The following is a 23,184-nucleotide window of genomic DNA, read 5'->3' on the forward strand; positions in this document are numbered from 1 at the left end:
TCTGCGCCCGGGGTGTTCGACCCCTTTGGTCCGCGCTCCCCCTAGTCTCTAACGCTCAGGGCACCGCCGCTGGGCCACCGGGCCCAGGAGAGAGCGGGAGGGGCGGAGAGGCCGAGCAGGTGGCGATTAGGTCAGCTTCGAACATTCTTGGACCGCTCCAATGGATATAAATAACAGACGGGGCTGCTCTGCAAAATCTCCCCCCAGGGGGAAGCGGGAAGAGGGGAGGGAGAAGGGATTTATTTAGCGTGGAGTGGGATCGTGGCGATGCGGAAAAATGTACCAGACTGATAAAGGGGGGCGAAGGGATTTAAGAATGAATCGTGGTACAAAAATCTGGAAATAAGAAAACGGAGGGGGAGGAGCTTACGCGTTTTTGTCCCACCCCCACCGCGTGTTCGTCTCAGGCCTTAGAAGGCGCTCCAGATTAGCAGGGCAGCTGTACAGGGTAGGGCACGGTTCTGGAGTCCCAGCCCTGCCCGACTAAAGGGAAATCTTGGGCAAACCTCTGAAAAGCCTCCCAGCCTCAGTTTTTGCATCTGTATGGTGGGAATCCTAATGCTTACAAGGGGTGGTTGTGAGGCTCGCCTGAGCCAATTTCTAAACAGGCTGTGCTCAGCAAAAAATGTGAGGCAGTGCAGCCCCCGGCCCCGCTCCAAGGCTGCCCGTGCCGGTCCGGTCCCTTCTTGCTCCCTCGGGTCTCCCAGCCTCTGCAACGGTCGGGGAGGGGCAAAGCCGAAATCGGGCTCCCTGCAGCACCGGGGTGCAACCCTGGGGAGCCCGCCCAGGCACTCCGCACACGGGCGGAGCAGAGAAACCTCGGCCCGCGCCCCAAGAGCCGCCGGTCGCCGCGATGCCTGCAGCCCCGCAGTCCCCGCAGCCCCGCCGCCGCGCCGCCCCGCCGCGTGGGGTTGGGGCAGCGCGGGCCAGGAGAGGGCGGGGCCGGGGGCGGGGGGCTGGGCTTCCCGGGGGAGGGCCCGGCGCGCTCCGGGAGGCTGCTGCGCGGGCCCGGGAGCGGCAGGACTCGGGCCGGAGCGTGGCCGGACCCCCACCCGCCGAGGGGCCCAGGGAGGACGCGGTGAGTGCCCTGGAGGGGACGCGCGGGGACGCGGCGGCGGGTGTAGTGGCTCGAGCCCGCCCTGTCCTGCTCCGGCTTCTGAAGTTTGCAATGGAGCCGACTCCCGCCCAGGGAGCCCCCGGCCACCCCGCTCTGCTTGCCGACGGGAAGGGCCGTAGCCTCGCCGAGGGGCCGTCCCATCTGCGGCGCCGCGGGCTCAGCAATTCCGCAGGCCGCCTGGGGGAGGGGGCGCAGTCGCTGGAGGGCTGAGCCATCTCCAGGGGCCCCTCGAGGGCCCCCATCCGCTAGCCTCCCGCACGCCCCGGGGCCCCAGAGGGTCCTCGCTCCCTGGCGACCCCTCGCCCTCTGCTGCGAGCCCCGATTCCTGGGTCCGCTGCCCAGGGCCACCATCTGGAGCCCACGGCGAGGCCGGCCCGGGCAGGGGGTGTCCCCTCCCCTTGGCAGTGATCGGTGGCCCCACCCCCGCCGAGACCAAGTTCAACAAGTTTGGCCAAGAAGTCCCAGAGCTTCGGTGGCTAGGCCTGGCCCTGCCGCTCCGCGTGGCTCCACGGGCTCCGAGTTATGCAGCTCCGGGCGGCAAGGGGTCCTGTCGAGGGGCGCGGTCTATAAGGGTTGAGGCCAGAGGCGCGTAGTCCCTGGGCGCCGAGCTCTGGAGTGAAGGCTGGGGTTCGGAGTGCGTCATCTGGGAGAAGGCACCCCGGCCGGCAGGTCGGGTTTCCAAAAGTGCCCCTTTGTTATGCCCCTCCCTGGCCCTGCCTCCTCCCCCTTTGGCTGCGCCACCCTCTCCCGCAGCCTCCTGACCTCCTGGCTAGCTCTGGCTTCTGGTTCCAGCCCCTCTAACCTCGCTGCCCCTCTCCGGACCAGCCGACTGACCCCGCCCCCCGGCTCTGTCCTGAAATCCTAGGGCTGCGGGCGCACCGGGAGGGGCCGCCAGGGGAAGAAGCCCTAGGGCGCAGCCTGTGACTCAGGTCCCAGGGATGGGCCGGGCAGAATGCCTGAGCTCCCTACCAGGGGCAAGCCCCCAGCTTCTGGAAGGGGTTAGGGCTGGTCTGGGGCCGGGTACCTTCAGGCCTCAGGTAGGGAGCGGGGGTCTTCCCTGAACCAGGGACTCCCTACCTTGGCCGGTGCAGCTGCAAGGAGAACCTGCCAAGCCCACGAAGACCTCTTGGAGCCGAACGTGCTGGCTCCCGGGGCTGGGAAGATTGCATTACCTGCTTTCTGAGCTCTTGTCTGTGGTGGGGACTGATTTGGGTCTCTGCTGAGCTCAGGAGGCACAGGGGGCCAATCTCCTCAACATGGGCCAAGGTGCAAGCCTCCCCCCCACCACAGAGAGGTCAGGCTGCGGCTGTGGGGCCTGGCTGCACCCGGGGCTTGGGCCTGTGTTTGCTCTGGGAGGCCGGAGGGAGCTGTGCCAGCCCAGTACACACAGCTTGCTCTGTTCTGGGGCCAGAGAGAGGGAAGGGGTGGGGGGCAGCTCTCTGGGGAGCAGGGAACTCGGAGGCTGGAACAGGCAAGGGGCCCCAGGCTCCTGAGGCTGGACTGGGGCAGGCTCCAGAGCCCTGTGATTCATGGCGGCAGCTCTCTTTCTCTCCATCGCCCTGTCAGGCCCTCTCTGGACAGGCAGGACAGATTCCAGAGGGAACCAAGTGACGAGCTCGTGAGGCCCCTGGTGGGCATCTCCATTGCCTGGGTCTCCAAAGGAGACCAGCTCAGGAGCCCCAGCTCTGCCTCCTGTTAGCAGAAGGGGAAGCCCACCTGCACCAAGTGTTCCCACAGCTGTTGGAGCCGGTGTGTTTCCTGCGCTCCAGGTGGACATCACCTGTTTTCTCACTTAACTAATTATTGCTGATTCCGGCTTGTGGGGACACACAAATGAGAATCCCGGAAGCCTCTGTCGGTGACTGAAGACAGACACTGTCCTGTCAGCCACAACTCCATGGGTTATATGCCCTGGCTGAAGGGTCACCCAGGGCTATGGGAGCAAGGACAGAGGAACAGGGGAAGTGACTGAGGAGAAGATGCCTTAATTGGAGGTCTGAAGGAGGAGCAGAGGTGCATGAGTTTGGAGGAAGCTCTGTGACAGCACCCTGCTTTGGGGACAAAGGGCACACACTGTCCTCCTGGGTCTGGCTATGTCCCTTGGACTTGCTCAGAGAGGAAGTGATTTCCTTCTAGGGTCTGTGAGTCAGTCGGTGTTGGGGACAGCTGAGACCCTGCCCAGAGGCAGGCGGGCAGCAGCCACATGCCACTGTGTCCTTGAGTCCCTGGGGCTGTGGCTCTGGGGTTGAAATTGGCCTTCCCGCCTCTGCAATTCTAGGGAACTTTTTTTTTTTTTTTGAGACAGTCTCACTCGGTTGCCTAGGCAATGATGCAATCTCAGCGCACTGCAACCTCCACCTCCTAGGTTCAAGTGATTCTCATGCCTCAGCTTCCTAAGTAGCTGGGACTACAGGTGCCTGCCACCATGCCTGGCTAATTTTTCTATTTTTAGTAGAGACGAGGTTTCTCCATGTTGGTCAGGCTGGTCTCAAACTCCTGACCTCAGGTGATCCAGCCACCTCAGTCTCCCAAAGTGCTGAGATTACAGGCATCAGCCACCACACGCAGTCTGGGGAACATTCTTATAGCTGGCCATCGCTTCTCACTTCTCCACGCTGCCCTGGACGCCAGGCCTTTGGAGGGTGGGCCTGGGTTGTGTGTTCCCCATGGAGTCCTGTGGGCCCTCAATGGATGTGTGGACTGAGATGAGTATCTTCGTGTGACTGCAGGGCCCCTCGTATTTCTGGTGCGTTGCTTGGTTTGGGTTTCACGCCAGCCCTGGCATGGCAGCTGAGCACACAGAGGAGTTCCATCTTAGAGGGAGCTGGGGCCTCCTTAGGAGGAGACAGTTACACACACTTGTTCAGGCTTCCTGGCCAAGACAGAAGCCAGGCCTTTTGGCTCCCTTCGTGCCCTCCTCAGTACAGGGAGCTACTGGGATGTGGCCAGGCACCCTCTGACTTGGCCTCTTGGGTAATGGGGTCATCTTGTCAGTCAAGGGAAGGCAACAGAGGCCCTGGCCTGGGCAGGAGTCGTCTTCTCTCATCCGCAGTTGGGGGAGTGGGGCCCTCTGCCCACCGCCCACCCCCGCCTGCCATTTAATCCCTGGCTGGATCGTGTGACCCGTCTGGCGTTCTCCTCCCTGGAATCTGGCGCTTCTGACAGCAGTTGCTATATCGGGGGTGCTGGGCACCGCCCTGGACGCTCTAGGTCCCCACCCTCACCCTCACTCTGCTCTCCTTCAAGGCAGAGTCACGGTGGCAGCATTGAAAGTCGGACACCCAGGTCCCTGAAGTGATCTCTAGGCCCCAGGTATGTGGGGGGCAGGAGGGGAAGGGCAGAGCAGCGAGAGGAAGAGCTTTGAGACTCCATCCTCACCCATCCTGGCCCTTCTTAGGGTCTTCAGCGCCCTGCCTGCTAAGTCCTAGCTCTGACGGCTCCTTGGGTGGTGGGGAAGGCGGTGGGGCAAGGCCCAGGTATACAGAGGGTCTTTTCCTATCCCCAAAAACATATGTCCAGCTTTCCCGCTTACCCCTCTGCCCTCCACAGCCCCAAATCCGCCACCATTCCGTGCTGCGGGGACACCATGGCTCCAGAAGAGGACGCTGGAGGGGAGGCCTTAGGGGGCAGTTTCTGGGAGGTGAGCAGCTGGGTCCTGGGCTCAGCTCCTTGTCTAGGGGAGGAGCCCAACTGACAGCCCCAGTCCAAAAGGAGGCTTTTCCCTGGTGACAGCGCCCTTCTCCTGTATGCCCAGGCTGGCAACTACAGGCGCACGGTGCAGCGGGTGGAGGACGGGCACCGGCTGTGCGGGGACCTGGTCAGCTGCTTCCAGGAGCGTGCCCGCATCGAAAAGGCCTATGCCCAGCAGTTGGCCGACTGGGCCCGAAAGTGGAGGGGGACCGTGGAGAAGGGTGAGCCAGGCCCTCGCAGGGGGCAGAGGGCAGCTGAGTGCAGGACTGTCGGGCCAGCTTCTTTTTTGCACGTGTTGTGGGAAGTTTGAGGCCTCCATGTCTACCCTCCCTTAGAAAGGGAAGATCCTCCTGGTCATCCTCACGACTCTGGTGTTAAAGAGTTTACAAAGGCTGCTCATGAGTTACTTTGATAGTTCCAACAACCCTGCAGAGATGGTTCTGTTTTACCCATTTTCTTTCCTTTCTTTTTTGAGACGTTTTGCTATTGTTGCCCAGGCTGGAGTGCAATGACACGATGCTGGCTCACTGCAACCTCCACCTCTCAAGTGGTTCTCCTGCTTTAGCCTCCCAAGTAGGTGGGATTACAGGCACCTGCCACCATGCCTGGCTAATTTTGTATTTTTAGTAAAGACGGGGTTTTACCATGTTGGCCAGGCTGATCTCAACTCCTGACCTCAGGTGATCCACCCACCTCAGCCTCCCAGAGTACTGGGATTACAGGTGTGAGCCACTGCGTCTGATCTTCTTTCCTTTCTTAATTATTTATTTATTTTTGAGACAGGGTCTCACTCTGTCACCCAGGCTGGAGTGCAGTGGTACAATCATGGATCACTGCAACCTCCATCTCCCAGGCACAAACGATCCTCCCACCTCAGCCTCCTGAATAGCTGGGACCACAATAGCTGGGACCACAGGCATGGACCACACTTGGCTCATTTTTGTATTTTTTGTAGAGATGGGGTTTTGCTATGTTGCTCAGACTGGTTTTGAACCCCTGGGCTCCAGTGATCCTCTCTCCTTGGCCTCCCAAAGTGCTGGAATTACAGGTGTGAGCCACTGCACCCGGCCTGTTTTATGCATTTTCTAGAGGAGGAACTGGAAGTTCAGAGAGGCTAAGGGACTTGCCTAAAGGCACACAGCTAGGAAGTGCTGAAGGTTGAGCCCAGGCCCTCTGACTGGGAGCATGGATCCTTCCACTCTGCAACAAGCTAGGGCACACACAGGCTCTTCCTTTGAGGCAATGGAGTGTAGTGTTTATGCAACAGATGGGTTTGAATCTCAGCTCCTCTTTTTTTTTTTTTTTTTTTTTTTTGAGATGGAGTCTCGCTCTGTTGCCCAGGCTGGCGTGATCTCAGCTCACTGCAACCTCCCCCTTTCGGGTTCAAGTGATTTTCCTGCCTCAGCCTCCCAAGTAGCTGGGACTACAGGCGCGTGCCACCACGCCCGGCTAATTTTTTGTAGTTTTAGTAGAGATGGGGCTTCATCGTGTTAGCTAGGATGGTCTCAATCTCCTGACTTCGTGATCCGCCTGCCTCGGCCTCCCAAAGTGCTGGGATTACAGGCGTGAGCCACTGCACCCGGCCCTCAGCTCCTCCTGTAGCCATAATGCTTTGAGCGAGTTCACTTCTCTGGGCCTCAGTGTTTTGCCTGTTCAATGTTGGCAATGTCACTGTCCTCACGGTGGTGGCTGAGACAAGGATTCAGTGAGATAAGGCACACGGTCTGCATTCAATAAGCCCAGCTGACAGGGTTGTCATTCACCTTTGCACCCTATGCCTCCATGCCTCGTACCCAGTGAGAGGGGCTGGGCTTATTTTGGGTGGTACTGCCCAAGCCAGGACTGGCCCAAGCCCTGTCCTTCCCTGCAGGCCCCCAGTATGGCACACTGGAGAAGGCCTGGCATGCCTTTTTCACGGCGGCCGAGCGGCTGAGCGCCCTGCACCTGGAGGTTCGGGAGAAGCTGCAAGGGCAGGACAGTGAGCGGGTGCGCGCCTGGCAGCGGGGGGCTTTCCACCGGCCTGTGCTGGGTGGCTTCCGCGAGAGCCGGGCGGCTGAGGACGGCTTCCGCAAGGCCCAGAAGCCCTGGCTGAAGAGGCTGAAGGAGGTGAGGCTGGGTGGGAGAGGTATCCGAGGCAGGCTCCTTCCTGGTCTGCAAGGGATCGAGGGGGCCAGGGTGTGGCATCCAGGTCCAGCGTGGTCCCCATGCATGCCAGGTTGAGGCTTCCAAGAAAAGCTACCATGCAGCCCGGAAGGACGAGAAGACAGCCCAGACAAGGGAGAGCCATGCGAAGGCAGACAGTGCCGTCTCCCAGGAGCAGCTGCGCAAACTGCAGGAACGGGTGGAACGCTGTGCCAAGGAGGCCGAGAAGGTACGGGCCACAGGTACCAGCCCTGGCTCCCGCCCAGGGCATGGCTTCCTGAATGAATCTTGCTCCTTGAACACCTTGTCCAGTCCCCAGCACTCTTATTACCCTAATCCTCACCTGCCACCCTCTCTCTAGATGATCATTTAAAGGAGGAACCTGACAAAAGGTGATACTTTACCTAGGGAAAGAAATGGAGTTTCAGGCACTGGGATGACTTCAGCAGTTGAGAACTTCCAGCTCTTTCCTTGCACAGTATCCCTCTGCCTGGTGTCCTTTCCTGCAGCTCTGCATATGCAAATCCTTACCATCCTGAGATGCTGCAGTTTCCACCTCCTCCAGGAAGCCTTTTCTGATTTCTCCCATCCTTTCCTGTAGGTTGACCTCATTTCAGTCTTCACCACACTCTTTTATCCGCTGCGCCTGATGTCACCTCCCTTGTTAGGCTGCTGGAGTTCTTGAGGGCAGGAGTTGGGTCTTAGGACTGATAGCCCCTAGTGGCTAACCCCGGGTCTAGCAGCCCATGGCAGTGTCTGGTAAACACTGGTGGAGTCCTGGGTGGAAGAAGGCCTGGTCCTCACCAGAACCCTCCTCTCCCACCCAGACAAAAGCTCAGTATGAGCAGACGCTGGCAGAGCTGCATCGCTACACTCCACGCTACATGGAAGACATGGAGCAGGCCTTTGAGACCTGCCAGGCCGCCGAGCGCCAGCGGCTTCTTTTCTTCAAGGACATGCTGCTCACCTTACACCAGCACCTGGACCTTTCCAGCAGTGAGAAGTATGGGCTGCCTAGTGGGCGTGGAGATCTGGGGTAGTACTGGGTCTCCTCCATCTCCCCTGGGCCCTGGCTGGGACTGAGGGATGCAGGTTCTAGACTTCCTAGACTGAGGGTGTGCCTTGGGCCATAGGTTCCATGAACTCCACCGCGACTTGCACCAGGGCATCGAGGCAGCCAGTGACGAAGAGGATCTGCGCTGGTGGCGCAGCACCCACGGGCCAGGCATGGCCATGAACTGGCCACAGTTTGAGGCATGTGTTCCAGGCGGGGTGGGGCTGGGAGGTGGGATGGGCTCCCACTCAGCTCGGCCAGGGCTAGGGGTGAAGTAAGCGAAGGTGGTCCGGATGGCCCCACCTGACTGTAAGCACTGTGCCCACAGGAGTGGTCCTTGGACACACAGAGGACAATCAGTCGGAAAGAGAAGGGTGGCCGGAGCCCTGATGAGGTTACCTTGACCAGCATCGTGCCCACAAGAGATGGCACCGCACCCCCACCCCAGTCCCCGGGGTCCCCAGGGTGAGAGCCAGGAGCGTGGCTGTGGCAAAGAAACAGCTCTGCCTCCCACCCTCCACTCCTTTCTCCTTGGTTTCATTCCCTTCACACCTGAAATGGGTTGAAAACTGGTGCCGGGGACCTGAGGGCCTACTTAGTAGTTGTAATGATACCGGTTCTCACAGTGGTTTAGATTTGCCAGGCATTTCCCACGTTCCCTCTCGTTTGTGCCTTAAATCAGCTGCGTGTGGCAGGAATTGCCTCTGCTCACAGTCCCGCATGGCGAGATAGAGCTAGAACCTTTCAGCACCTCACCTGCCTCTCCCAGGTGCCTCTGGGGGTAGGGAGGCCTTTGCCCTGATCCTGGGTGCGATCTCCAGCTCCGTGTTCCTTGCACACTGAGCTGCTCCCTTTGCCTGCCCTCTCCAGCACGGGGCAGGATGAGGAGTGGTCAGATGAAGAGAGTCCCCGGAAGGCTGCCACCGGGGTTCGGGTGCGGGCACTCTATGACTATGCTGGCCAGGAAGCTGATGAGCTGAGCTTCCGAGCAGGTACCCTGGGACCCCTTTCCTAGCTTCGGTCGGTCTCTGCTTTACCCGCCTGAGCAGGGATGTCACAAAGGGAAGCCAAATACCCACTTCTTAAGGGCCAGTCCTCTGGCCCTTCAGCTGTTCCAGGTCCAGACAGCTGGTGCCTGGTGGCTGCATTCGGGGTCTGGGGTAGGGCAGCTTGCTGACCTTGACCTGCCTCTGTCTGAGCCATGTCTTTGCTAGCTGGGCTCTGGGACCACACCATCCCCCTCAGTCCTTGACCCAGTTGCAGGAACGGGCTGGGCCAGGGCCACTAGCAGTGACCAATCCCCTTTCCCTCAGGGGAGGAGCTGCTGAAGATGAGTGAGGAGGACGAGCAGGGCTGGTGCCAAGGCCAGTTGCAGAGTGGCCGCATTGGCCTGTACCCTGCCAACTACGTGGAGTGCGTGGGCGCCTGAGTGTCCTGACAGCCCTTCTGCGATGCTTACCCACCCTGGGTGAGAGCCCAGCTTCTCCTGGAGAGCCGGACCCTCAGGGCCCTGAACCGTCGCTCCCCTGCTGCTCCTCTGTCCCTTGAGGGAGGAAGTCCTGGGACCCAGGGAGGGGAGGGGCCTTTGTCTAGGAAGGAACTGGTAGGGAGGGATGAGTCTAGGCTGAGGGCAAGATGGGAGGTCAGAAGTGACAGGGTTCAGCGGTGCCTGGGCCTCCCCAGGAGCTGTGAACTCAGTTCCTGACCTCTGCTTTGGGGTTCCTGAGGTGGGCTTGGGGTGAGTGTAGTTCCGGCCTAGCAGCACCCTCTTTTGTGGCTTGTTCTAGCGTGTATTAAAAGTTGACACACACACACACAAAACAAAAACAAAAAAACCACTGTCGGGCTCATGTGCATTTTTTTGATAGGACACCCTTGCCAAGCCTCCAGAGGGCATCTAGAGAGAGGCCTAGCGTCTGTTATGGAGCCGGGGTTGGAAAAGGGTTTGCCTGCTTAGTACCTGCTCTGGAGTTTTGAGATCCTAATCTGGGGTGGAGGGGACTCGCTGTCAGGCTTGCTGTGAGCCGAGAACGGCTGGAGGCTGGGCGAGAGGCCGGCCAGTACGTCTGCCCGTTCAGGCCGGAGGGAAGAGGAGCACTTGGGCAGCCTAATCCTTACTCATCGATCTGTAATTGGCTGGAGTGGGGGTCCCCGCCCCCAAGCTCCCGCAGCCTGCGCGGCGTAGGGGCGACTCCACCTGGGGACTGAGGCGACGGGGGCTGTGCGCGCGAGGAGGTTTGGGCCGGTTCGCCTGCCGTCGCTCCGTCCCGGCTGCGGATTGGCCCGGCGCGGCGTTGATTCTTGCGGCCGCGGCTGACGTCACCGCCCCCGTCCTGCCGGCTGCCCATTGGTCCAGATCGGGCCCCAATCACCCCACCCCTCGGCTGGCCCGGGCGCCGCTGAGGCCGAACTGGTAAGCCCGCCCTCCCCGCCGTGGATTGGCCCGCGGCGGGACCCGTCGGTCGCGGTTGTGTCTGGGAAGGAGAGAAAATGGCGGCGGAGCCGAATAAGACCGAAATCCAGACTCTTTTTAAGAGGCTTCGCGCAGTTCCAACCAACAAGGTGCGTGAGCAGGGGGAGCGCGGAGTCTGTCGTCCCGCTGGGGCCTGAGGGAGGGAGAAGGGCGGAGGTGGGTTGTTTTTCTGGGGTGTCTGCGCCTGGCCTTTACTCGGGGCCCCTGATCATTCGCTCATCGCTTCCTCCACCCAGGCCTGTTTCGACTGCGGCGCCAAGAATCCGAGTTGGGCCAGCATCACGTATGGTGTTTTCTTGTGCATTGACTGTTCCGGGGTGCACCGCTCCCTCGGCGTCCATCTGAGCTTCATCAGGTTGGGTTTCCGCGCGGTTGCCGTGTTTCCACCGGGCCGGCCAGGGCTGTGTGGGCAACAAGGGAGAGTGGCTGCCTCGACTTGGACCGCTTTGAATTCAGCGGGAAGCCTCTGGGCCGAGAGGGTCCGGTAGCCTCCTGCCGGAGGGAACCACCTGTGTGGGCTCCTTGGCACATAGGCGGTCCGTCTCCGCTTCTGGGCCAAAACTCGCTGTTTTTTGACGGTCAGACTTGAGACTCTGAGCGTTGGTTGGGAGGAAAGGGAGGCATTGACCTTGTTGCTGATATGTTGTTGGCCCAATATGTCTCTAGTGAAACTGTGACCATCCATTAGGGGAAAGCCAAATCCAGGGGTGCGTGCCTGAGAACGTGACCTCCTTTCGGATCTGGGGACATAATTAGTACTCTTTGGAGTAGATGAATGAAGAGCAAAGTTTTCATGGACAGGGTAGTGTGGAGGAAATGGGGTAATGGCTGATTAATGTTTGCTGGGTGCCTACAGCAGCCTGAGACCAAGTGACAGGTATCGGGCCGCCAGGGAAACCCTTCTGCTGGTATCTGCTGGTGGGTGAGACGCAGCCCTTGTACACAGGTCCACAGAGTTGGATTCCAACTGGAACTGGTTCCAGCTGAGGTGTATGCAGGTCGGCGGGAATGCCAATGCGGTAAAGCTCCTTCTACCTCCCCCACCTTCCATTCTTCTGCCTGGGTACTAACTTTGCACGACTCCCTAAGAGGCCCTCTCGGTTTCCCTGTTCAGAGGGTTCTCTGTTCTGTAACACCACCATAAGCCATTTTCTAAAAACTTCGAAACTGGTCACAGCTTCTCTTAAATGGGTTTCAAATTCCAATTAAACTGGGCAGGTGTTCTTGGGGAAAAGCCTCAGGAGTTGGAGCCTTCACAGTCATTGAGTCTTGTGGGCCTGCCCTGGATGAAGGATGGGGAGGCTGGGAATGGCATGTTGTCCTCAGGCAGGGTTCAGTGAGGCCTGGGCTTCAGTCATATCAGAGGATGGCAGGCTGCAAGGTGTTTTTTTGCAGGAATTTCGAGGAACTGTATCTCTGAAAAACCAGTGTCAGTAGCATGTATCATCCTGTATAGATAATAACTCGACTGTCATAAGGGGATGCCTCCTACAGCCAACACATTTCCTTCTTGAGAATCACCTGTAGCACACGCTGCTCTCTTGTTTGCTCTCCAGACGGCTTTTTTCCGCCAACATGGATGCACAGCCAATGATGCCAACACCAAATACAATAGCCGAGCTGCCCAGATGTACCGGGAGAAGATCCGGCAGCTGGGGAGTGTGGCCCTGGCTAGGCATGGCACTGATGTAAGTGCCTGTTCTTGGGGCTGGGGTGGGAGGGTTAGGAGTATTCAGAGCCCTGTGTTTCAGGGGTGCCTTCTCCTTTCTAGCTTTGGATAGACAACATAAGTAGTGCTGTTCCTAATCACTCCCCGGAGAAGAAGGACTCTGATTTCTTCACAGAACACACTCAAGTGAGTGCCCACAAGGAACGTTTTTCCCAATTGTTCTTGACAAGCAGTTTACCAAGGCCAAGGCCTTCTGTGATCATGGCTATAGATTCCATTTGCTTTGATGTGATGTCCCGGACACATGTCTGAAGTCCACTGAGTTGGAACGTATGGGGTCTGCTGTTCCTGCTGGGTAGGCCTGGGTGTTTCCTCCGCCACAAATGGGGGTGCAGTGTAGACCTCCTTAGAAATAGACTCCTGTAAACTGGGCTGATGGGGAAGAGGAGCAGCTTCTTGAAGGTTCAGGAGGTGTCTAGGGCCCCAAACAAGTTTTCCTGGATTCTTCCCTTATAAGAAAGGCACTGTGCTTGGGGACAGTGAAAGGATTCCCTCCTCCCCACCCCACCCCTTTGAGGAGGGTTTCCTCTTTACTGACCCTGGGTGCTGAAGTTAGACTCTTGGCCTCAATTCCTGTTCTCTACTCAGCATTTCTGTGATGGTGGCCAAGTCACTCGACCTGTCAAAACCTCAGTTTCTAAAATGGAGATATAGCTCCTTCATAGGGGTTGTAGTGATAATTAAATGTATTTGTATTTGAGGAACCTTTAGATCTGTGCCTGCCTAGGTTGTGTTAGGTAACTGTCTTTAATTTAGGAGAATGGGCCCTTGCTTTAAGTAAATAGTGAAGGGGTTGGGGTGGGGGCTGCTTGTTTTCCTGCTTTCTTCCACTGTGAGTAGCAACTGTGATCATGTTTGCTCCCCTCCACTCCCTTTCCTCATGGGCTTGAAGTACGATCTCTTGCCCACAAGGTGCTTGTAGGTCTTGGTGCTCCTTGCCTGCAGGAGTGGCTCACCGAGGCTTCTGTTATCTGGCCTCCTTTTCAGCCTCCTGCCTGGGATGCGCCAGCCACTGAGCCTTCAGGGACCCAACAGCCAGCCCCGTCTGCAGAGAGCAGTGGCCTGGCACGTGAGTTCAGCCCAGATTCCAACCAGGTGCCCTGGTCCTAGGAGAGGACTCAGGGTTTGGAAGGGGACATCTGGCCATGACAATAGGAACAGGGGTCCTCCTGTATCTTTGCGTGGGCTGGGATTCATTTTAATCCTTAGAGGAAGTGGTAGATACTCCTTTTATTTTTCGGTGGCAAGCTGAGGAAAGCCACTGACTCACGTCCCATCACTTCTTTCAAGGGGAGGTTGCAGGAAGCTAGGAGCCTCATCTCTAACTCTTACCATTGCATCCACAGAGCCGGAGCATGGTCCCAACACAGACCTGCTTGGCACCTCACCCAAAGCCTCACTGGGTCAGTATGCTAGTGGGCGGGCGTGGGGTGGCTGGGAGAGGGTGGACCTTAAATGTTCTTTTCAGAGTTCCTGCTGCCTGGCCGTGTGGACAGAGGTCACAGGAGACTGAGCATGTGTCTGACCTCTCTGGAGTGGGGACTGTGATTGAAATGGTGGCTGCAACACTGATTTTAGAGCCAAGCCCTTTGAATTGATGAATCTGGGTGGGCTGGTGTATAAGGCCTGGGGTCTGCCTCTGAGTGTGGGGCTGGGTCTAGCCAAAGTGTTGGGGAGGCCAGCATGAGACTGGACACCTATTCCTGGGCTCTGAGGCAGGACTGGCTTGTCTGGTGCATTTCCTAGGGTGGAGGGACAGCTCTGAGCTGCCGATAGCTGGAGATGACATTGTTCTTTCTCAGCCAGTCCACCAGCCTGTCCTTTAACTCTTTTCTACATTTTCCTTAGTGTCCTTCAGACTTGGTTCAGGGTGAACAGTCCATTTGCTGACCTGGGTTTGTTCTGTTGACTCTTGGAGGTTGGGACTGGAACCCAGTAGAGTGACTGTCATACTGATCCATGAGAAGGCTGGCATAGCTTGGTCTGAAGCAGGGCTTCATAGAGACCACTGGGCTTGAGAGCTCTGTGGAGGCTCTGGGGTGGGCCTCTTGTTAGCCACAAGTCTGTTTCTCCTCCAGAGTCCATGTATCTGTCAGCTAAAGGGGCCCTTCCTGCCAGAGGTAACTGACAGCTGCTTGGGGAGCCCAGGCCCTGCCCGCAGCTTCCTGCTTTAGGAGCTGAGCCTGGTGCCCACCATCTGCTCCCTGCCTCGCAGTCTTTGTTTTGGTTCAGGGACTTTGAGTGTCTCTGGTGCTTCAGGTCTAGGTTCCTGTCTCACTCTGCTGGGCGCCAGTAAATACCCCAGCCACGTCTGTCTTTGGCTTGGACACTGCTGTTTGGAGCTGGTGCTGGCAGCTTTGCCTTCCCCTGCCTGAAGCTGTTCTTAGGAGCTATTGCCATGAAGCTGCATGGTGTGGACTGAGCTACTGCCTCTGAGCTGCCTTTGTCTTAGCTCATGCCTACCCCCTTTCTCATGCAGAACTGAAAAGCTCCATCATTGGCAAGAAGAAGCCAGCAGCAACTAAGAAAGGGGTAGGTGGGGAGAGGTGGTATGTTAGAAAGGTTAGGAGCTGGGTGCAGGCTACCTGGGTTGACCTCTTGACCTTACCACTCACCAGCTGTATGACTTTGGCAAAGGTACTGTGCTTCTCTGAACCTCGCCTGTGAAAGGGATTTAAAGATTTAAAGGGATTTAAAGCCTATCTTCAAGGGCTCCTGGGAGGGGTCGGTGAGATGGAGCGCATCTAGTGCTTGGCGGAGTGCTTGGCACATACTCGGCCCTGTCAGCATTAACTGGCACCCTCAGGTCTGGGCTCTGCCGGGGCTGTGTGAGCTGCCCATGCCCTGTTCCAGCGGAGCACTGTTCTCTTGGCCATGCTGGTTGGGCTCCTATTTTTTACCCTAAATTTTAAGAAGGGCCTTTTCCTTGTGGGTGTGACTACAGTGCCCGAGCCTGGGAGGGGTCTGAGGAGAGTGTGATTGGGAAGGCCCCTGACATGATTCTCTTCCCAGCTGGGTGCCAAGAAAGGCCTTGGGGCCCAGAAGGTGAGCAGCCAGAGCTTCAGTGAGATCGAGCGGCAGGCCCAGGTAGCAGAGAAGCTCCGTGAGCAGCAGGCAGCCGATGCCAAGAAGCAGGCGGAGGAGTCCATGTGAGTGTTTGCTGCTGGGGCCTCAGGCCCGTGCGGGGCTTGGTGGGTGGGTAGGTCGGACACGTCAGGATGGGTGGGCACTGACACCTTTGTTCCCTCTAAGGGTCGCCTCCATGCGTCTGGCCTACCAGGAGCTCCAGATTGATCGTAAGAAAGAGGAGAAGAAGCTACAGAATCTGGAAGGGAAGAAGCGAGAGCAGGCAGAGAGGTTGGGCATGGGCTTGGTATCCCGAAGGTGAGGCTCAGCTCCCGGTGTGGCAGGGAGATGCCGTTGTTTCCTGGGAACCATTGCGGGGCCTTCCCAGCAGTTTGGGATTCTAGGCTTATTGTTTCTCCAAGTCTGAATAGATCGCTTGGCTTATTGTCCCTAATACAGTGCTTGGCATAGTGGGTATGTGCTCAGTAAGTTGAATGAGTGAATAGGTGCATGAATGAAACACAGGATCAGGTGTTACTTCAGTATCTTCAAGAGACCAGGGTGGTTTTTCTTGATGGCACTTTGAGTCATGGGACAGTTTATTTTTCCAGACCTCCCTGAGAATTGAGGTGCATTTAGTATCATCCTTAATTCCTTAATCCCTGTCTAGAGATGCCATTTGTGTTCCCTGTAATACCCTAAAGTATCCACCCACATTTCAAATGCCCTCAGTTTGAGCAGAAAATCCTGTTTCAGAACCACTGGGTTTGCTGTGGTTTTCTTTCTTTCTTTTTCTTTTGAGACAAATTCTTGCTCTGTTGCCCAGGCTGGAGTGTAATGGTATGATCTTGGCTCACTGCAACCTCTGCCTCCTGGGCTGAGGTGATCCTTCCACTTCAGCCTCCTGAATAACTGGGTCCACAGCCGGGAGCCACCATGCCCAGCTAATTTTTATATTTTTTGTAGGTTTTGCCATGTTGCCCAGGCTGGTCTCGAATTCCTGGGTTTAAGTGATCTGCCTGCCTTGGCTTCCCAAAGTGCTGGGATTACAGGTGTGAGCCACCATGTCTGGCTGCTATGGTTTTTTTTTTTTTTTTATTTTTTGAGACAAAGTCTTAATCTTTTGCCCAGGCTGGAGTGCAGTGGCACGATCTTGGCTCACTGCAATCTCTACCTCCTGGGTTCAAGTGATTCTCCTGTCTCAGCCTCCCAAGCAGCTGGGATTACAGGCGTGCACCACCGTTCCTGGCTTTTTTTTTTTTTTTTTTTTTTAAGATGGAATCTCGCTCTGTCACCCAGACTGGAGTTCAGTGGTGTGATCTTAGCCCACTACAGCCTCTACCTCCCAGGTTCAAGCGATTCTCCTGCCTCAGCCTCCTGAGAAGCTGTGATTACAGTCATGTGCCACCACACCCAGCTTATTTTTGTATTTTAGTAGAGACGGGGTTTCACCATGTTGGCCAGGCTGGTCTAAAACTACTAGCTTCAAATGATCTGCCCGCCTTGGCCTCCCACAGTATTGGGATTATAGGCGTGAGCCATGGCACCCAGTGCTTGGATTACAAATGTGAGCCACATCTGGCCAGAGGATAAAATTTTAACTTGAAAGGACATTGAAACTCCTTCCTTTCCCTGCTTCAGTCACATAGGAATGACTGGAATAACAGATGACTGGGTTAAGGGATGACTGAGGGGTTAAGGGATGACTGACTGGGTTAAGGGATAACTGGGTTAAAGGATGACCAAGGGGTTAAAGGATGACTGACTGAGTTAAGGGATGACTGAGGGGTTAAGGGATATGAACAATTTTTCAGCAGTGCAACAATTGTTTACTTAAACCCAACTCACCCTATTTATTTATTTGAGACAGAGTTTCAATCTTGTTGCCCAGGCTGGAGTGTAATGGTGTGATCTCGGCTCACCACAGCCTCCACCTCCTGGGTTCTAGCGATTCTCTTACCTCAGCCTCCCAAGTAGCTGGGATTACAGGGATGCGCCACCACACCCAGCTAATTTTGTATTTTTAGTAGATTTAGTAGGTTTCTCCATGTTGGTCAGGCTTGTCTCGAACTCCTGACCTCAGGTGATCTGGCTGCCTTAGCCTCACAAAGTGCTGGGATTACAGGTGTGAGCCACCACGCCTGGCCCAACTCAGCCCTATTGCAAAATAATCACTCCTTGGGGTTCTTCTAGCTAAAAGCTATGGATATTTTTAAATGAATTGGTTTAAATCAAATTAATCCTTAAAGTGTCCCTGTGGAGCCTGACAGAGGAATGAGAGGCATCAAGAATTGTACTGTATTGCCTGCCAACCCTACACCCCTTTTTTTTTTGAGAACCAGACAGCAATTCTAGGTCTTAGTGCATAAGGCCAGTCTTTGTGCTTTGAGGTGCTTTTTTTGTTGAGACGTAGTCTTGCTCTGTCGCCCAGGCTGGAGTGCAGTGGTGCCATCTGGGCTCACTGCAAGCTCCGCCTCCCAGGTTCACGCCATTCTCCTCCCAAGTAGGTGGGACTACAGGCCCCCACCACCATGCCCGGCTAATTTTTTTGTATTTTTAGTAGAGACAGGTTTCACTTTGTTAGCGAGGGATGGTCTCGATCTCCTGACCTTGTGATCTGCCCGCCTCGGCCTCCCAAAGTGCTGGGATTACAGACGTGAGCCACCTGCTCGGCTTTTTTTTTTTTTTTTTTAAATAAAGAGTAGGATGATGAAGAACTCATCCTTTGATGCAGTCACGCTCTTTTCCCTGGTTCTGGGGCATTCTTTCATCCATTCCTTTGCTGTGTGAATCCCATCAGCGAAGGATGGGGTTCATAGTGCACAAGGCAGGGAGTTATCCAGGACAGAGACCACTGGCATCTGGTGCACATTATTAAAATTACAACAGGAGGCCGGGTGCGGTGGTTCACGCCTGTAATCCCAACACTTTGGGAGGCTGAGGTGGGTGGATCACAAGGTCAGGAGATCGAGACCATCCTGGCTAACACGGTGAAACCCTATCTCTACTAAAAATACAAAAGAAATTAGCTGGGTGTGGTGGTGGGCGCCTGTAGTCCCAGCTACTTGGGAGGCTGAGGCAGGAGAATGGCGTGAACCTGGGAGGCGGAGCTTGCAGTAAGCCGAGATCGCGCCACTGCACTTCAGCCTGGACAACAAAGTGAGACTCCGTCTCAAAATAAATAAGTAAATAAATAAAAGATTACAACAGGAGCCGGGCGCGGTGGCTCACGCCTCTAATTCTAGCACTTTGGGAGGCCAAGGTGGGTGGATTGTCTGAACTCAGGAGTTTGAGACCAGCCTGGGCAATGTGGCGAAACCCTGTCTCTACTGAAAAAACAAAAAATAGCTGGGCGTGGTGACGTGCACCATAGTCCCAGGTACTCGGGAGGCTGAGGCACGAGAATCGCTTGAACCCAGGAGGCAGTGGTTGCAGTGAGCCGAGATTGCACCACTGGACTCCAGCCTGGGTGACAGAGTGAGAATCTGTCTCAAATAAATAAATGAATAAAATAAAATTATAACAGGCAGATGGTCACTGGCCAGGGAACGCCTGCGTTGAATAAACAAAGCTGATGTGTAAAGAATTCTGAGGTTTGCTTCACAGGTCACCACACACAGCTAGCCTTCTTTTGGGGTCTGGCCTAGCCCTGTGCTTGGGTAAAGACAGAAGGTTCTGGGTGATGCTCCATGAAGGAGAACCCAGCCGCTGGTTATTGTCTTTTGTGCAGTGATGCTAATGTCTATTCACTGGTCTCATGGCCTGGCTCTGCTTTGCTGCGCAGCTCTGTCTCCCACTCCGTGCTGTCTGAGATGCAGGTGATCGAGCAGGAAACCCCAGTGAGTGCAAAATCTTCTCGCTCTCAGCTGGACTTGTTTGACGATGTTGGTACTTTCGCCTCTGGACCCCCAAAGTAAGGCTGTTTTCTAGCTGTAAACTTGACTGCTGTGTTCCTCATCAGGCTTCTCTGAGCCACTCTCCTGTCTCCTTAGGTACAAGGACAACCCCTTTTCCTTAGGGGAAAGCTTTGGTTCCCGCTGGGATACAGATGCTGCCTGGGGTATGGACAGGGTAGAGGAGAAGGAGCCAGAAGTGACCATCTCAAGCATCCGGCCTATTTCAGAAAGGTAGAGTGGGCTGTTCTTTTTTTATTTTTTTATTTTTTTTAAACAAGCTGAAGGTAGAGAAGTCTGAGGCAGCACTGTCTAGAAGAACTTTCTGTGATGATGGAAATGTTCTCTGTGTAATTTAATGTGGTAGCCACTACTATGTGGCTATGAGCCCTTAAAATGTGGTTGGTGCAACTGAGCAACTGAATTTCTAATGTAGTTTAATTTTTGATAAATGTAAATAGCCACCAGTGGCTGGCACTGCCTCATTAGACAGTGCAGCAGTCAGGCTTCGGTTTGAGTTGTGCTTTGTCATCACAGAGGGCCTGGCAGCTGCTTTTGCTTGGGGTCCATTTCTCTGGCAGGAGGGGCCTGATTTTATGCTTCAGTCCTGACCTCCTTTCAAGGGTTTTATGTCTCCAGCCCCCTTATTTTAAAAACCCTACTCCATCTTAATCTGGGATCTGTTTAGTTGACATAATATCTGTGAGTTATCCCATTATTAAACAGGAACGTAACTACTTCACGGGGTCTCCGGAAGTACCTGGCCCAGTGTCCACATACTCATGGCAAGATGAGAGCAGCCATCTCCCTTTCCACACCAGGATGCTTTTGAGAGTAAAGGGGGCAGTTTGCTATTCATGGTTACGACAAGAGTAGGTATAAAGCCAGGCAGACTGACACATATGCTCATTGTAGTACTAGGCATGTTGTCACTAGGATTAGGGTAGCAGCAGTTGTGTGGCCTCCTGAATGCTGACAAAGCTGTGTGCTTTTGGGCAGGAGCCTAGGCCACTGCAGACCGTATTTCCACCCTGCCTAGTGCAGGTTACTAAGCTCTCTGGGCCTTGGCCTCAGTGTGGAGAAGGGTGACTCCTCACCAGGGGAGAGGGGCCCAGAGTCACAGAGCTACAGACAGAATGGGACCTGGTAACCCATCACCAAAAGGCCATTGGTGCTCTGTTTGGTCTCTGTACTCTGCCTCCCCTGATGATAACAGGAGGAGTCTGAGCTGTTCCACATCTTCCCCTCAGGGCCACAAACCGGAGGGAAGTGGAGAGCCGGAGCTCAGGCCTCGAGTCTAGTGAGGCACGTCAGAAATTCGCAGGAGCCAAAGCCATCTCATCTGACATGTTCTTTGGGCGGGAGATGGATGCGGAGGTAAGTGGGGCTGTCTGCCTTGAGGTCTGAGGCAGCAGGCAGAAGCATGAGCTTTCTCCCTGCCGCTGCTTTGGGCTTTAGCACCAGGAGGGCCTGGCCTGTGTGAGTCCTTGGGTCCTCGGCCCCAGGATCCCCAGGCCTGGCCTTTTCCTCACCACAGTATGAGGCCAGGTCTCGGCTGCAGCAGCTCTCAGGCAGCAATGCCATCAGCTCTTCAGACCTCTTTGGGGACATGGATGGAGCTCACGGAGCAGGTAGGGCCCTGGTGGGGTGGCAGGTACCAAGCGAGGCCTGGGAGCAGGGCGGGAGGGCCCTGCTGTGCCTGGGAAGGGCTTCCTGCTGGGCTGTGGGTCACCCTGCCCTTGCTTTTACAGGAAGTGTATCTCTGGGGAACGTGCTGCCTACAGCGGACATTGCCCAGTTTAAGCAGGGTGTTAAGTCTGTGGCCGGGAAAATGGCTGTGCTGGCCAATGGTGTGATGAATTCCTTGCAGGTGAGGCTGAAGTGGGGCCTAATGAGGAGTGCTGGGAGGTTTGCCCTTCGCCACCACATAGAGACACTGCTACTGCCTAGCCCCTCTGAGCCTTAAGAGCATTTTTGGCCGGGTGCGGTTGCTCACTCCTGTAATCCCAGCTACTCGGGAGGCTGAGGCAGGAGAATCGCTTGAACCTGGAGGTTGTAGTGAGCCGAGATCACGCCACTGCACTCCAGCCTGGGTGACAAGAGTGAAACTGTGTCTCAAAAAAAAAAAAAACCACACACACAAAAAAGCAAGAGTCTAGAGAGAGGCATTTTCTTTTCTTGGAGGGCAGCTTCCTTCCTTTCAGCTCCATACCAGGGCTGGGCCTCTCCGAGATGCCACTGTGTCTGCCATGATCTTCCCTGGCCTTGTCACCTGTACCGGTCTTTCTCTTCTTTTCCCAGCTTCTGCGAGGCCAGGCAGGGCTTCCCCGTTGTTGGGTGCCCGAGTGGCCCCTGCCCCAGCTCTCACCGTGGACTCCTGCCTCCCCAGGCTGTCCAGCCCCTGCCTCCCAAGTCTTGCTATGGGGTGCCGGGGCAGGCAGTGTGTTTGCTGGGAAGTTGCTGCAGCTTAGAGAGCCTCTGACTTTGTTTTTTTCCTCCTCCCTCGCCCCCAGGATCGCTACGGTTCCTACTGATCCAAGCTCTGTGATTCAGGCTTACGGTGGTGACTGCAGCAAGAACTCCACAGTTCCCAGGCTGGGGATGCTTTGCCTTGTGGAAGCTGGGGAGGATTTGTTACTTTGTATGTGTGGTGTGTGTGTGGAGTGGTCTTCGAGGCGCTCACTCATGTGAGGGGAATGGTCAGTACCAGCCTTTGTCCTCTGCCTGTGGACTGAGCCCTTTATTCCCTCTCACACCACCCTCCGTGTGTTAGACTCTTGTCCTTCTGTCCTGCCCCCACAGCTGCTGCTTACTTGTCCTGCCACACTGGGAGAGGGTGTTCCCCCAGGATGGCTTATTCTGGGTCCAGCCTTTCCTCAGGTAGGGAAAGTGGAAGGTAGAAGGCTTTTTTTTTGCTGGCTCTAGGGTTCTTCTAGTTCGAGGGCTTGGGTCTCCATCCTCTGGAACCATGGGGAGGCCTGGAAGGAGTTCACTGTAGACCCGTCCCCTGGGGAAAGAGGCTGCGGACTTGCTGCTGCTGCTGCCAGTGGCCTCTTCTGGGTGCCAGGAGAGGGCAAAGGAGGGAAAGGTCCTTTTGGGCATTACCAAGGACAGGAAACTACCTGGTACCTAAAGGTTTCATTTGGGATCAGACTGGAGACCCACGGGTTCTCCCGTCTCACCACCCCTTTCTACAGTAAGCACTTGGAAGATTGTCTCAGGGTCCCTCTGTACCATCTGCTGTGGACCGCAGGACCTTCTGCAACATTCTCTGTCCCTTCATCCCCTGGTTGGTGGCCATGGAGGGTCTTGTCTGCTGTGATTTGACTCTAGAGGCTGTGAGCTTGATGCTGGCCAGGGAAGCAGAGGATGTGAGGGGCAAAGGCAGGCTCTTGGGGCTGAGCTCCTTCCTCTGCATCATTCTGGGCTTGGGGGCCTGGACAGCACCCGCCAGTGGGAACTGCGGGCCTCACCCTCTGGCATCTGAGCCAAGCACTGTGTCATTCTTGGTGCCATCTTCCTCTGCCGCACCGGCAGTCTCAGCCCAGCCCCTACCTTTGGGTTGTAGGTTGGGCTCCCAAGCAACACAGACCACTCTTCCCCTTGCCCCTCCCCCAGAGGGACATGACTTTCTTTCTGGACTGTTTGTATTGAAACAAAGTGGTGTCAAAATAAAGCCCCCGCAGGGCCTTGCTCCCTGTTGGTCTGAGTGAAGCAGTGTCCTCTGGATCCTGCCTCCCTGCCCAGTGCCGGACCCTGGCCTCACTCTCGGGGCTCCCACCGGTAATGGTAGGGCGTCGGTACCGAAGCTGAGGACACTCTCTCCAGGGCCTCCTGCTTCTCTCTTCTCTGAAAGGCAAAGGCCCCTGGCTCCTTGGCTCTGTGCTGCCGTGAGGTCCGGTGCAGCTTCGACCTCACCACCCTGTGGCACGCAGAGGAAAGAGCTGGCATTAGTTGACCCTTTAACTCGCTGGCTGAGGGTGAGCGAGCAACCTCAGCAGTCCTGCCCCTTGTCACAGC

General features: G+C 56.1%; 3 protein-coding genes across 6 annotated transcripts in view; 2 read left to right on the forward strand and 1 right to left on the reverse strand.

Moving 5' to 3' along the window:
* Window positions 1–965: 965 nt before the first annotated feature.
* Window positions 966–9,842, forward strand: PACSIN3 (protein kinase C and casein kinase substrate in neurons 3). Of its 2 annotated transcripts, none has more exons than XM_007999867.3 (11): window positions 966–1,078; window positions 4,364–4,429; window positions 4,667–4,757; window positions 4,872–5,028; window positions 6,678–6,913; window positions 7,023–7,178; window positions 7,777–7,952; window positions 8,083–8,203; window positions 8,332–8,468; window positions 8,874–8,995; window positions 9,317–9,842. In XM_007999867.3, exons 3-11 carry the CDS (start codon window positions 4,704–4,706, stop codon window positions 9,430–9,432), a joined length of 1,275 nt encoding a protein of 424 aa, XP_007998058.3. In that variant the 5' UTR covers window positions 966–1,078; window positions 4,364–4,429; window positions 4,667–4,703; the 3' UTR covers window positions 9,433–9,842. The 2 variants fall into 2 exon arrangements, with proteins under 2 accessions (XP_007998058.3, XP_007998065.3); XM_007999874.3 differs by having other exon boundaries at window positions 969–1,078; window positions 4,368–4,429.
* A 109-nt stretch (window positions 9,843–9,951) lies between these two features.
* ARFGAP2 (ARF GTPase activating protein 2) lies at window positions 9,952–22,878 on the forward strand. Of its 2 annotated transcripts, XM_007999856.3 has the most exons (17): window positions 9,952–10,565; window positions 10,713–10,831; window positions 11,423–11,495; window positions 12,033–12,164; window positions 12,248–12,331; window positions 13,193–13,274; window positions 13,552–13,608; window positions 14,284–14,325; window positions 14,685–14,737; window positions 15,218–15,354; window positions 15,458–15,589; window positions 19,056–19,184; window positions 19,264–19,398; window positions 20,415–20,541; window positions 20,702–20,795; window positions 20,916–21,034; window positions 21,678–22,878. In XM_007999856.3, the coding sequence occupies exons 1-17, from the start codon at window positions 10,494–10,496 to the stop codon at window positions 21,696–21,698; spliced, it is 1,608 nt and encodes a 535-aa protein (XP_007998047.3). In that variant the 5' UTR covers window positions 9,952–10,493; the 3' UTR covers window positions 21,699–22,878. The 2 variants fall into 2 exon arrangements, with proteins under 2 accessions (XP_007998047.3, XP_007998050.3); XM_007999859.3 differs by lacking the exon at window positions 14,284–14,325.
* The window catches only part of CSTPP1 (centriolar satellite-associated tubulin polyglutamylase complex regulator 1), a 226,441-nt gene continuing 225,040 nt past the window's right edge, over window positions 21,784–23,184 (reverse strand). For both annotated transcript variants that reach the window (XM_037999404.2, XM_007999816.3), the window contains exon 9: window positions 21,784–23,086. In XM_037999404.2, the coding sequence (XP_037855332.1) occupies window positions 22,927–23,086 (160 nt within the window). In that variant the 3' untranslated portion in view covers window positions 21,784–22,926. The remainder of the gene's footprint in view (window positions 23,087–23,184) is intronic.

The sequence above is a fragment of the Chlorocebus sabaeus genome, chromosome 1 (assembly GCF_047675955.1).
Source record: "Chlorocebus sabaeus isolate Y175 chromosome 1, mChlSab1.0.hap1, whole genome shotgun sequence".
Taxonomy (NCBI): domain Eukaryota; kingdom Metazoa; phylum Chordata; class Mammalia; order Primates; family Cercopithecidae; genus Chlorocebus; species Chlorocebus sabaeus.

Coding starts and splice junctions, on each gene's coding strand:
- PACSIN3 (XM_007999867.3), top strand. CDS start 4,704: ATGGCTCCAGAAGAGGACGCTGGAGGGGAGGCCTTAGGGGGCAGTTTC. Junction 7,179..7,776: donor GTGCCAAGGAGGCCGAGAAG/GTACGGGCCACA, acceptor TCTCCCACCCAG/ACAAAAGCTCAGTATGAGCA. Junction 7,953..8,082: donor GACCTTTCCAGCAGTGAGAA/GTATGGGCTGCC, acceptor CTTGGGCCATAG/GTTCCATGAACTCCACCGCG.
- ARFGAP2 (XM_007999856.3), top strand. CDS start 10,494: ATGGCGGCGGAGCCGAATAAGACCGAAATCCAGACTCTTTTTAAGAGG. Junction 11,496..12,032: donor TCGGCGGGAATGCCAATGCG/GTAAAGCTCCTT, acceptor TTTGCTCTCCAG/ACGGCTTTTTTCCGCCAACA. Junction 12,332..13,192: donor TCTTCACAGAACACACTCAA/GTGAGTGCCCAC, acceptor CCTCCTTTTCAG/CCTCCTGCCTGGGATGCGCC.